Here is a 13360-nt window from a genome sequence, read left to right on the forward strand (position 1 = left end):
TGGTGACCCCCAACCATAACGTGATTTTTGTTGCTATTTCTTAACTGTCATTTTGCTACTGTGATGGAGACCCCTGTGAAAGGGCCGTTTGACACCCAAAGGGGTGGCAACCCACAGGCTGAGAACCACTGCTCTAGGGCCGGTGCCACACATGGAGTTCATAAAGGGCAATGGGGACATCCACTTGTCATTTTATTTTGGGGACAGCGGGTGTCAGGCCTAGAGGCCAGTCGTGTAAAACCCCACAGCCACGTCAGTACCCACTTCCTGCTACAAAACATAAGCATGCACTCAGAGGGGAAGACATCTTGCCCCTTCCGCGCCCCTTCTCAGGCTGGCATCTGCGTCCTGAAAGGCAACAGGTTCAGGCCATGCCAAGGCTGGTCACATGGCGGCCAGGCCCTCCATCCACTTCCTTTGGGAAAGAGGCATGTAGGAGCGGGAAGAGCAGATGAAGGCTGCATCCAGACCGGTCACTCAGCAGGCAGGGGAGAGCTGGACCCGGGGCAGGCCATGCCTCTGCTGGGTGGGGAGAGGGACAGGGGCAGTGAGGGGCAGGTACCCGTACCTCTGGGAAAAAGTGGCCCATCTGTCCTTTGAGGTTGGGAAGCCAAGTGCAGGATGTGGGCTGGTTGGGTTATTTATGTTTGCAAATTTCCATTAAAAAATGTGGTATTGTAACTTAAACCCTGGGGGGTGGGGATGGGGAACAAAAAATAGCTCCAGCCTACAAATAAGAGACTAGGAGCCAGGCAGAGGGGACACCCTGGCAGGCCGCACCGCACAGGACCAGAATGTGCCACACAGCACTGTGGCCGGGCAGCACACCATGTGTCCTTCGCCCTGACTGGGCATCACTAGGGCCAACCACCCAAATCGAGCTCGTAATGACCGTGATGCTGTTCCCAGGCAAATGGGAGCGCGTCACTATCAGAGTCCGAGCAGGCGGCTGGCCGTGCAGCCTTCAGAGATAGCGAGGGCAGGAGGGGTGGGGCTGGGCTGAGGGAAGGCAGCCAGATGGCTGATGATGCGCTTAGTCGTGTGGCAACAGTGTAGTCTGCGGAAAAGCTAAGGGAATGCTTTGCTTCCTGAAGCAAAAGCACAGCCATTATCCAAACGGCACCGTTGCAGTGGCTTAGAACTTGCCAACAAAGCAGGGGCCACTGAGGGCTGCAGGAGTCCTGTGTGCTGACCCAGCCTCGGCTCCGGATGGTCAAGAGTCCTTTGGCCTCATATAAAATGCACCAGGATCTTCCTGAAAGCCCTGTTCCCACCATGCTTCCAGGTGAACAGTGTGCAGAAGGCAGAAGCAGGGAAGTACAAATCAACATCCCTTGCCGAACATTGTCTGAACTAGTGTCCAGGTCTGCGGATCTCAGCATGAGGGGTCAGCTGGAAGAGGCCCATGCTTGCCAACCTGTATTTCTACAGCAGCATCCACAGGACCACCAGTCTGCAGCCATGTGCCAACTTGGATCACCAACGCTGGTTCCTGGAAGTGTGTGCCATTCCAAAAACCCAGACACCCTGATTCCAGGAGTCTCAGAAAGATTCTCCTGGGAGGGTCCCTCCTGTGGGTTTGAGCGGTCAGAGGACCAGCACTCCTCACGCTGCATTGACTTCATGGCACTTTCCACGGGGAGGTGCGCCAAGAACCACCTGTGACACTCGCCCAGTGTCTGGGCCTGGCCTGAGCAGGGGCGGCAACAGGGCTCACAGGCTCCCCGCTCTCAGGGCTGTTTGTTTGCTTGCTGAAATAGGAAACAAAACACCTACAAGGTGGGGAAAAGTCTGGAGTGAGGACCCCAGGGTTCCCCCCCCCCCCGCCAAGGGGAAGTACTGCCCTGGGCCTGGGGTTCACATTGGTGGTGGCTCCTGTGGATGTGGGCTGCTCAGGGCAACACCTGCATTGCTCTTACCCCCTCTGGTGCCTCTGCCAAGAGCGGGCTGCTCTCGTGCGAGCACTGGCCTTCCGCAGCCAGACCCTCCCTTCAGATGTTGACTGAGCCACATGGACTCAGGAGCCCTGGTGGCGCAGAGGGCTGCTGACCACAAGGTCAGCCTCTTGAGTCCAACTACTCCTCAAGAGGATGAGCTGTCTGTCCCAGAGGGGTCCTGCTGCCTTTGTGCAGGGTCGCTGTGTCGGGGCAGCATCTGGGTCCCGATGGCTACATGTTCACACGTGAACTCTCACGTACTCCTTGCAGGTGAGCAGGGATCCGCTGAGCGAGCTGGTGCTGCTCCAGACCGTTTCACCACACTTCTCTCCAGACAAGTAGGCCAGCTTCTACGCTAGTGACCCACCAACGTCCCAAGCGTGCAGCTCCCTCGAGGTTTCTTCTGTCCTCAGCCCCGGGCAGATCCCAGCTGAGGACTGGCTACAGCTGGCAGGAGGAGGGCACTTTGCACCCAGGGCCGAGGGCAGGGTATGAGCACCTCCCAAGGACCCTTGAGTGCATCATCTGGGTATGCTGAGATGACGTGTCAAGTGAGCCATGCCCTTAGGAAGTAACAGCAGAGCTGGACTCCAGGCAGATGCACCACCACCTGCAGCACAAGGGCCTGTGCACACCTGCCAACTTGCCTCCACCGTCCGTGTGGACAAGGCCACACCCATCTAACCTGAGTGGCCCAGGCACCCCTTGCTTCCTAAGTCACAGGCATAAACATCCCCACCATCAACAGGACTGGCATCCTCCCTAAGCCTTGGTTCCCATGTGTGTGCTCGCGCTCCGTGTGCCAAGGCAGTCGGAGGATCCTCGGCCCCTGGCATGGCGTCCAGCCCGGCCTTTGGGAAGCCCCAGGCTCAGCACACACTTCCCACCAAACCCAGGCAATGGTGCAGGTGACAGATGAGCACCAAACGCTACCCTGGATGGATGCTTTGAGCTCTAACTGGGTCATCCATGGCTCTCGTGACGGCCTCACACAGGGGCACCTCCAGCACCCAGTGCTCCTGTCGCCCACAGCATGGAGTCTCACACCATCACAGGACACCCATGTCGGTTTCCAGTGAGTAAGATGTCCTGAGGTCGTTTGGTCACTGTTGAAATCAGAGAAGCCTTTATTTCCAGCAAACTGTCTAGAAAAGAGGGTCACAGGCCGGTGTGGCGCAGCTCTCAATTCCACCCACGCACACGGAAAAACAGGACCACGCAGCCTGCCCCCCTACGCACGCACACAGCCTGAAGCACACAGCCCAAGGCCCCAGGGAAGGAAATCAAACTCCAGACCCGCACGCATCACAAGTCCTTGCATGAGGATTTACAAATGTATATATTGTCCTATGAAAAATGAACAACCGAGGGAGGGTGCCATGTCTCACCAAAAGCCTGCCAGCCCAAAGGGGTGTGAGGAAGCCCGCGTCTGCCTCTAAGCCCTGAGAGAAACAGACCCATGCTTCCTCACCCTCCCAGCTGGGGCCTGAGTAGGCCATGTCCCCCAGTAGGCAGCCCTCAGCCCTCGGTGCCTGTGAGGAGCCCTGCAGCGGAGGCTCCGAGACAGCGACAGGTGGTGCCGCCCCAGCGCTCCAGCACCTGCAGCAGAGCAAGGCTCCGGGAGAGAAGCTGCCTCAAAATAAAACCCAAGCCCGTGTCCGTCTGTCCTCTGCTGCCATCAGTCCCGGACATATGGCGCGCTGGGGCGCCAACTGGTGGACCTACTTGGGCTCCTCAATCACCCCCTTGCTGAGGTCTGTCATTTTGGGGTACTTCACTTTCTTCTGGTCCAGCTCATTCTGAGCCCAAAGCAGGAGTTTCAGTAGCTTGGCCAGCTTGGGGGTGGACTCTCGGTTCTCATAGTCGAGGACAGCTTGGTTCACCTCGCTCCACACCTGGGAAGTAAGCATGCTGACTGATGATGGTAGGGCGCTGGGGAGAGCAAGGGCCTGCCACATCCCGCCCTCTGAGGGGGACAGACGCAGACAGACGGGTAAGAGCAGGTCCTGTCTGTCGTGAGAGGTGGGGAGGGAGGGTGTGTTTGGAGACGTGACCCACTGTCGTGTTTGGCTGGGAACGGGCATGACTGAGACCCCGCTCTGCTCTCTCTGGAGCTCAGCAGAGGGAGATGAGCTGCGCAGTCCAGGGCCTCAGCCTGGAGCCCGAGCAGCAGGTGAGCGCCTTGCTGACACTCACATCTTAGTCGGTCCCCTGAGGCTCCCTCCCCACCCACCAGCACCTAACCTTCTGCCGCTGCATCATGTTGAGGAGGTCTCCGAAGGGCGACTCCTCGGGGCTGTCGAAGGCCAGCAGGGCCAGTGTGCGCTCCATTTCCGTCAGGCACTCTCGGCTCTCCTCGCCCTGCTCGGCCAGCTGTGTCTGGGCAAACTCCAGCGCCGCTTCTGTCTCCCGCTGCCTGATCAGCTCGATCAGGTGTTGCTGCTGCTCAGGGACAAAGACAGCAGCTGAGGTGGCACAGCTGGGTGGCTGCAGTGAGACAGGCCCAGCACCAACCCCTTGTGACAGCAGCACGCGGTTGCGCCTGCACCGCTCACCTGCAGATGGAAGTACAGGTAGCGGTTAGTGTCCAGCAGCTCGGGATGCAGGCTGTTGATGAGCGCGATGGCCTCTTGGATCTGCCCTTTCAGGATCATCTCCCGGATCTTGATTCGCTCGTCCAGCGTTTCCAGGTCCACACTAGGCTCAATCCCAGACTCCAGCCGGAACTTTTCTGCAGCTTCCTTAAAGCCCTCTGACAAGGAAAGGTCCCTCCCATCAGGAGCTCAGGCAGGAGGCTCTCAGGTCCAGCCTACAGCCTTCCTCTTCCAGGAGCCCTGGGCGCCACCCCACAGCCTCACTGGGACACTGACGACTCGAGATAGCCCCACTCCCCACCCACCACACCCCTCTCCACCCAGGGACAACTCCCCTCTGCTGGGCGCATGGCACGAAAAGGCCGAGACCAACCGCACAGACGCTGGTCAGCCTGGGCTGGTGCCAGGTGAGTCTCCAGCGAGGCAGTTCTTCCCAACATCAAAGCCAGAGTCTGTGCCGCCCAGGCCACGCATGCCCCATCACCTTCCAAACCTTCTTACCCGCCTCTCCTTGGGATCAAGTGGAGAGAACTTGCTTTATGAGTAAACTCCCAGACCGTTGTGAGGGCTGCTGAGCCTGAGGACCTGCAACCACTTTTCATGCCTCTGGCCAGGGGACCTGACTCCTGCTTCAGAGCATCCTTAATTCTCCTAAGTGCGTGACCATAAAACCCAAAACTAAGGCCCCACGAGTCCCCTTTGGTCTGAGATCCCCGAATACCTGGTCTCCTAGAAGCGTCTCTCACAAGATGAAGGGCACAGAGGTACCTGCTGCTTAATGCCCAACTATACCACATCAGCTCCTAAACCCAACCCCGCAGGCAAGACGGCCCCAGGCTCACCGGCCCTGTGGGAGATGGGGCACAGTACTTCACAGTGCCCCACAGTGCCTCAGAACACATCTTTATGGGGTGGGCAGCCTCCCCCTCTGCCTCTGGTGCAGCTGGCAAGTTTGACTCCGGTCCTTGCAGTTAGCAGCCCAGTGTGTAACCACTAAACCGCCAGGACTCCTGTGTTACGTGGAACAGGACCGTGTGCACCTAGATGGTGACTCAACAGCATTATCAAAGCCTCATGGGAGCACACTGTGGGCTGTCCTCGTGGGGCCTGGGCAGCTAGAGGACTGGCAATGGCAGGCAGAGCAGAGTACAGCGGGAAGGGTCACCCTGCCAGGCGGCTGTTTTGCTTGCCTACAACAGGAGCAGCAAGCACTGCTGCCACCGCCACTACCACTGCCCACTCACCAGACAACACCGAGCTACCCAGTCTGTAGCCGGGACCCATCCTTGGCCTCATCTGACTGTGGTCCAGTGTGGCAAGTTTGTGTTTGGGGTCTTAAAAGTCATTATCCATCGCCATCAAGTCAATTCTGACTTGAGAGCAGGGGCGCACATGCAGTCAGATGCCCGAGCAACATTAAGCGACATGCACACCCACCCGCATTTATGACGTGTCTGCACACAGCAATCACTCCCCGGTCCTCAGCAACAGGGAAACACGTACAGAAGGGGAGTGTGTCCGAGGACTCCCACCCCTGGTGTGTGCACACCGTTACCTGTGACGAGGTAATTCATGATGAGCCGGTTCATGTCTGCTCGCTGAACGTGTAAGTTATTAAGCTTCTCCACCCACTCATCTTTAGTGATCTCGTCGGGCTTCTCTGTGTAGCTCATTCTGGTTACTCTACAAGGAAAAGAAAGCCCTGGCATCTAGGTCCGACCAGTCAGCGCTCCAGAAATGGAGAGCAAGCTGCTGGTGGGTAAGCACGGGGAGGGGGAGGAGACCATCACCCTGGAAGCCAGGCCCGAGGTACAAACGTGTCTGGAGACCAAGAAGATGGTTACGTGATTAGAAGGTAAGAGAAAGGTGCTGAGAGATCTAGAGCAAAGAGACTAAGAGATTGGAGAAAGATACCAAGACTCCACTATCCATTCAAGGCAGCCCCTGGGGAGCTACAAGCTTAAAGATGACAGGCTCTGGTCATACACCCACTCAAAAAAGCAAAACAAAACCCGCCAAACTCACTGCCATGGAGTCCATGCCGACTCATAGCGACCCTACCAGACAGGGGTGACAGCTCTGTCTTTCTCTGGTGGAGTGGCCGGTGGTTCTGAACTGCTGACATGCAGCACACAGGGGAAACCCCCATGCCACCAGGACTTGTGGACGGAACAACTAAGAAGCCTGACAATACCAAGTGCAAACAAAGCCTGGAATCCCCTGAACACTTTCCCACTGCTCTTAGAATACAGGGGTGGAGAGAGACCAGCCCCTGGAAGAGGACGTCAGGCTCGGTGGAGTGGGAGGGCATCAAGAAGACAGACTGGCGTCAAACATAATCACCAGTGAGGTGGCACTGGGCTCTGCTGCACAGGGGGTCACCATGCCTTGGCCTAACAACTGGGAACCAGCTGGCCCACGTGCGCTCCCAGTCCTTACCAGCAGCTGTTGAGTGACTCACAGAACACACTGCGGGTCGGCTGGCTCGTGCAGGCTGCCCTGTGCTGGAGGACACTGCTTTAGCCACTGCGTATTGAGGGGCTCATCCTCCGGCACCACACTGGACCACGCTCTGCTGTGATCCACAGGGTTTTCAAGGGCTAATGTTTGAAGGTGGATCGCCAGGCCTTTCTTCCTAGTTTGTTTTAGCCTGAAAGCTCTGCTGAAACCTGCCCACCACAAGTGACCCGACTGGAATGTAAATACCAGTGGCACACTTCTGACATCACAGCCACCAAGTGAACCACCACAGGATGATGAGCTAGTAGATAAGGTGGCGGGGAGGGGTTCTTTTTCCCAACCCAGCAACTCCACCGGGGCTAGATGTGGACTCTAAAAAAACTCACAAATGTGCACCAGGGGACATACAGCCTGCTGCCCTAAACAGCTGTGGGATGGAAGGGACTCAGGCTCCATTGGGGTGATGTGTTCTAGAACTCAGAATCCTTCAGAGTGCAGAACATACATGTGGCACAATTCACCCTACATTATGAAGCATCCTCACTGCGAGAGGGGCGTTAGGGTTTCTGAGGCAGGCATCTCGTAATCAGACATCCTCCCACAAAGCAGCCAAGCAAAGAAGACAAAGCCTGTTAAACAGTCATAATCAGGCAGTTTTATCCCCAGAGGGGTTACAAGCAAAAGGGCGTGGTTTTCAGAGCTACTGGGTTTTCTGGGTGGCCAAGAAGGAACTGCAGCTGCTCACACAACACAACTTGACCTTGAAGTTGTACAGCAAGCTCACAGTCACAAAGATGACTCCCAGAAGCTGCCCAGGTGCAAGTCGCACAGGCCCAAGTGTGGTGCCACAGCTTTGCTGACATCAGACACAACCTGCTTGAAGAACACATGCAGATGTAGCAGAACCATGTTTTCACGACAGGGTTTCACTCACCGCCACCACTGAGTCCACTCTGACTCAGGGCGACCCTACAGGGTTAATGATGAAGGGCAGGAACTAGCAAGCCTGGATGTTACCTATGGGGAAGGGGGTGCTAGCTCCTAGGATGGGTCATGGGTGTGCAACGGCCCATCATTCTGTAGTTTTGTGAATTACAGGTGCACAAACACTGTGGGTGTAACTTTATGCCCAGGGACACACGTGGAGTTGTGTCACTGGTAAAATAACTGAATAAGAGTGCTGGACGGAATGCAGGTCAGTGGGCCGAGGAGAGGAAGGCAGGCCAGATCCAATGATTTGGGTACTGACGCCACAATGGGACATGGGGAGGACCTTGGAAGACTGGAGGTGCCAGGATTGAGACCTTTGGCATATGGGGCCAGGGCTTAGGAAGATGAACTGGCAGTGGAACAGGTTTGGGGAGCAGGGCAAGTTTGGGGAGACTATTAAGACAAGTAGGTGGAGAAATCAAGTAGGACACTGATTACAGGTCCCAGGCACTGGAAACATCAATTAAGAAAATATCCACAAAGAAATGCACTTCCCTGCGCAGGCTGGGCGAGCTCACCTAGGGAGAAAGTGCCCGTGGGGAAGCAGAGGAGCGCAGGCCACAGCCCAGGAGGCCAGATCCCAGAGTCGCCCGAGACTCCCAGGAGCTATGCTGGAGAGATATCAAGGCAGTGTTGTGTCACGCGCATTCCTGAGAGAAGACCTGGATCCGGAGATGGCCCCGACCTGTGAAGCAAGCGCCCTTCTCAGAGCCCACGGCGGTGTGGGCTGCCCACCCCCAGCACAAACTGCCCAGGTGCCCGGACCTCCGGGCCTCCACCACCAGGGGCTTTCCTGCCCCGAACCGGCTTTTAAGAAGCAGGCTTGCTCCGCGTTCATCCAGGGCGGCCCTGCCAGCCAGGCACCCCCGGGCCCTCCCAAGGGCAGGCCGGCTGACAGCTCCCAGGTCCCCCCAGGCACGGCACGGCACGCCGAGCAGCCTGTCCATCGCGGGTGTGAGCACGGGGCCGTGAGACGCCGCCACACAGCGAGTCCAAGGGGACACACGTCCGCTGTCGCCCCTCGCGCCCGCGACACTCCCACGTGAGACGCCCCTCGGGCCGGTTCGGCCCGGCTACAGGCTCCAACCTGCCCACGGGCCCCGGTCCGCCCGCCCTCCCCGCGCTCCGGCGACGCTCGGCCGCAGCGGCCATCTTACCGTGGGGCCCGCCGCCCGCGCGGCGCGGTCTAGACGGCGGCTGCTGGGTGGCCGCTCGGGGGCTGGGACCGGGCTGAAGAGCGGGCCGTGGCGCCCGAGGAGAGGAGGCGGCGGCCGCAGCGGGGCGGGGGCGAGGGCAGGAGGCGACACACCGGCGGCCGCCCCCTCAGCCTCCTCTCGCGATATCTTCAGCCGGCAACCAATGGAGCGCTCCCGCGAGGGGGGCGGGGCCCGGCGGCCGCCCGGAAGCGCAAACGCACTTCCGTCCTTGCGCAGAAGTACCCCTCGCGCGGTGCCCTTGCTACGGGTTGGCGCGAGAGTCAAAAGGCATCGACCACTTCCACAGGGGGGTGGAAAATGGCTGACGAGGCGGCGTCCGGATGCAGAAACTTTGCGCGGAATGGCGACGTCTAAACTCATTTGGGTGCGAAGATTCCGGCGTCCTTTCCCGTCGTTTGTGTGAGGCTTGGGGAATGGGACAAGGGTGGGGGAAAAGCTGTCCGGGGCTCCTATGTCGCCCCGCAGACGGAGCCGCTTCCCGACGGCCTTGCATCCCGGGCGCTAGCCCTCTCCAGGCCAGAGGGCGGTGCCGTTAGGCCGGGCCGGGCGCGGGTTTTGACGAAGGCCGTCGAGGTTATTTCTCGAGGGTCGTGGAGCGCAGACCCCCTCGAGGTCAGATGGGTGAAAGAGCCCCGCAGGGAGCCCCTCCGGTTCAGCACTGTCACCTCGCCCCACAAACGCTCGTTTGCGGCGCCTGCGCCGACGGAAGGGACCGGCCGGTTCGAGAGGGTGACCACGGGGCGGGGGTTCGAGGAGGACCACCCTGAGAGGCGGGCACGCGGGGGAGCGCCCGCCGAGGCCAGAGCGCGCGTTTGTGGGTCTGATTGCTTATTTGATTGCATCTGTCTTGACTTCCCGGTGCTGGAGGGAGGGTCACGGTGAAGGTGTCACTGCGCAGCAGGGCGGACGTGTCCTTAGAAACTTTGAGAGGCAGCCCGCCGTAGCCTCCGGCGAGAACTAGACCAGGAGTGAGGTGGGTTGGTGGCATTCATTGCTCGTTCACCTTTGCAACCTGAAGCCTGCCCAGAGAGGTGAAGACGGGTTCGGGCTGTTCTCTTCCAGCCAGTGAACACACTGGACTTGCAGGTCTCGATTTCGACACCAGTTATTGAAGCTGCAGCTGCACCACTATCACAAATTGCGTCCTTTGCAACTCTGACCTGTGATCAATAATCTTAGGTGCCAACTTAAAAACTAGCAAGGGAAACACAGCTTTAAAATGCTTTTCAGAGTTACTCGTGCAGAATTCTCAAAGGCAGTGAGTAACCATTCCAGTCTAAAGAGGCTGGGGCTGTACCCAGCTCAGCACTCCCTCCCCTCAACAACCAGTCCCCTAGCCCTACTGACATCCTCCTCCCCGATTCCAGGGAATAGACAGCGCCTTGCTACTGCTTTCCAGCCTTTTTGCACAAAAAGCTTTATTATTGAGACGGCATTAAAACTGTTCCCAAGGCATCATACACCATCGGATGAAGCGATTGTCAAGAGGCAGAAAAGTGCTCAGCTAGAAGCAGATCCCCTACCTGGAGGTGCACAGGTCTGGGGCGATTTGCTGCACACTCGGGAGTCTGTGTGGAGGGTACCAGATGAATATCAAGGAGAGGGTCTTGGTCCAGCCTGGTTAGGACACAGGTTCTCAAGAAAGACTGGTCTCAGTTGGGACAGGCAGGAAGTGTCCTGCCCACAGGGGTCTGGCTCTGTAGTGCCAGCTGGGAGAGCTTGCTGGTGGGAGAACTGAAGGTACTACTAGGTGGGTGGGGTGAGGCTGTGAGGCGTGGCTCCTGCCTGTGTTTGAGGAGTGGGCGTCACCCCTGGAGGATATTAAGAGGACAGATGTTTGGGTCAGGGGAGTAGCAGGTAGGCCCTCTGGGAGGGATACCAGTTAGGGTGATGCGGTGATAATCTCAGGGGCCAAGCTGATGATGGCTTGGAATTGTGAGGATGTAAGGAAAATGCAAATTAAAAAGATTAACGAAGAGGGGTCCCCTTTTCCAAGTTCTTTATTTTAGATAACTCGTCATGGCAACCTCTTTGTCCCTTGCTGCCACTTGGAAATGTACCTGCCCATATCCTGGAAGATTAGCATTCCCTCCGGGGGCACTTACCCCACCGCAACACCAACTCTGCCTCCCACATGGAGACTTGCTGCCATCGAGTTTGTGTGACACACCTCAACTCCGTTGTTGTTCGCTGCCAGCAAGTCGGGCACTCTGCACAGCAGAACAAAACCCTGCCGGCCCTGCGCCATCCTCACAGCTGTGCTGTGTCTGAGCCTTTGTTGCAGCCACGATGTTCGTCCCCATCCTCCACAGAGTAGGACTGCCCCAGAGGGTTACCAACACAATAACCTTTAAGCCAATTGGCCAGTTGTTACCTACTTCTTTCTCCTGAGGGCCAGCTGGTTTGGAACTAAGGACCTTTTAGCCTCTTGCACCGAAGATAATAGGTAATTACCAATTTATCTTGGAACCAAAGAAGGTGGGTTGTCTCCCCTTACCTGTGCAGTCGGGTGGTGAGGGCCCTAACTATCCGCAGTCGCAGCCAGGATGAAAAGGTGTCCGGGGACTGGAGGGTGCACCAACAGCCCTCCTCAGTGATGGCCAGTTTGTGGGAGCTGGAGTTGGGCATGATGGTTGGAGGAGTCTGCGTAGGCGTGTGTAGCTCAGGGAGTGAGCAGGGCTGGATTGAAGAGTTTATGGTCATGCATAGGGAGATTCAGTGCTTGGGACAAGGGGATTGCACCTAGAGTCCAGGAGACCACAGCTGTGGTCATCTGTGGGAGACTGTCACCCCCAGACCACAGAAGTAGTCAGAGGTGGCTGACAGGAAGCACCCAGGGCCTTTGAGGACTGCCCGGCAGTCTTCAAGTCAAGGGAGTTGGAAACAGACAATCTTAGCGTCTGCAGAGAAAGATTGGGGCTCCCAGATGAGGTTGCAGCTAGCTGGTGAGGAATAAGCAAGGGGAAGGCTCTTTAAGGGTGGTCGGGAGCCCACCAGGTGTTGGGAGAGTGGTGGGACCGAGGCCAGGAAGTCTCCGCTTCTGCTTGTGGATTTGGGATTCAATGGAGTGTATAGGGGCAGGAGATGGGTTGGGAATGGCCAGGAAGGCTGTTTTTGCCAGGAAAAGTTATGTTTTCTTTAAATGTTTTATTTATTATGAAGTTGGCGAGGGTTTGCAGAGCAGCTCATAGTTTTACATGCAACAGTTCATACCCGTTCTGATCTAATTCACCCACCCCCTCAGTGTCCCAGCTTGTGTCCCCCTCTTCCCTGTGTCTCCTCCCTGTGTCTCCCCCTCACTCCCTGGAAGGGCTCTGAAGCACCAAGCAGAGGTTGTGGTAGAGGGTGGAGTTAGGGGTAGTGGGGAGAGGATGAGCAAGCCTGGGGGTGGGGGGCGGGACGTGCAGAGCTACAGGACTTACTATCAGAAGGTTGGTGACCCAGGGGACCAAGATCCAGCCTGGTGAATGCTGGGCCTTGGGCAGGCAGGGGCAGAACTCCGGCATTTTTCCAGCCAGGGTGGTGCCTTTGACCTTGCGAAGTGGTCTCTTTAAGCAGTTAGCAGTGGTGTGCCTTGGGGTTGCTTTGTACCCTGGCCGATGCCCCACAGAGGTGACTAGGCTGGGATCTGTGGGGGCTGATCCCCAGTCTTTCCCCACAGAGTGAGTGCTGGGTTCAGCTGCCAGTTGGCACCCAGCACTGCTTCCCAGCACACCCCGGTTCCTCAGAGACATCGGCAGCCCCTCAGAGTCTTGAAAGCACATTTGCTTTAAAAATAACACGAATGAGGTTTTTAAAAGGGGGAAAAGTGTTTTGAGACTAAAACACCATGTTCTTTGAGACCATAGAGGATTAAAAAAAACAGACTATCAACCATGTTTTGCCTATTACTTGGGGAGATGTTTTTGTTTTTCTTGCAAGACCCAAAAGTGTAAAGCCACACCTCCAGAAGGGAGCCCTTGCTTTCCCCAGAGCATTGATCACTAGGTAAAGCCCCGCCGGTGTGGGGGGCCAGTTAGCTGTCCCAGGTGCCCATGATTTCCAGGGTAGAGGGAGTGTTCTCCTGTGGTTTGGCTGCATCCCGGGCATTAGAATTGAGGCTGAACTGAGGTGCTGGGTGGCGGTGCAGTGCTGCCAGGCTGCTGACTGAAAGGGAAACCTC

At 57.3% G+C, this 13360-nt stretch overlaps 2 protein-coding genes across 9 annotated transcripts in view; one reads left to right on the plus strand and one right to left on the minus strand.

Moving 5' to 3' along the window:
• Positions 1-3035: 3035 nt before the first annotated feature.
• Positions 3036-9337, minus strand: GID8 (GID complex subunit 8 homolog). Of its 6 annotated transcripts, XM_075528335.1 has the most exons (7): positions 9139-9337; positions 8500-8666; positions 7776-7864; positions 6087-6214; positions 4493-4689; positions 4182-4379; positions 3036-3832 (listed from the first exon to the last, which is right to left on the minus strand). In XM_075528335.1, the coding sequence occupies exons 4-7, from the start codon at positions 6202-6204 to the stop codon at positions 3659-3661; spliced, it is 687 nt and encodes a 228-aa protein (XP_075384450.1). In that variant the 5' UTR covers positions 6205-6214; positions 7776-7864; positions 8500-8666; positions 9139-9337; the 3' UTR covers positions 3036-3658. The 6 variants fall into 6 exon arrangements, with proteins under 6 accessions (XP_075384450.1, XP_075384451.1, XP_075384447.1 ...); XM_075528336.1 differs by lacking the exon at positions 7776-7864 and having other exon boundaries at positions 8500-8592; XM_075528332.1 differs by lacking the exon at positions 7776-7864.
• A 101-nt stretch (positions 9338-9438) lies between these two features.
• The window catches only part of DIDO1 (death inducer-obliterator 1), a 42776-nt gene continuing 38854 nt past the window's right edge, over positions 9439-13360 (plus strand). For 2 of the 3 annotated variants that reach the window (XM_075528327.1, XM_075528331.1), the window contains exon 1: positions 9439-9597. The gene's annotated coding sequence lies outside the window, so the exon portion shown is untranslated. The remainder of the gene's footprint in view (positions 9598-13360) is intronic. The other variant, XM_075528330.1, reaches the window with a different exon arrangement.

Source organism: Tenrec ecaudatus, chromosome 12, assembly GCF_050624435.1.
Source record: "Tenrec ecaudatus isolate mTenEca1 chromosome 12, mTenEca1.hap1, whole genome shotgun sequence".
In the NCBI taxonomy this organism is placed as follows: domain Eukaryota; kingdom Metazoa; phylum Chordata; class Mammalia; order Afrosoricida; family Tenrecidae; genus Tenrec; species Tenrec ecaudatus.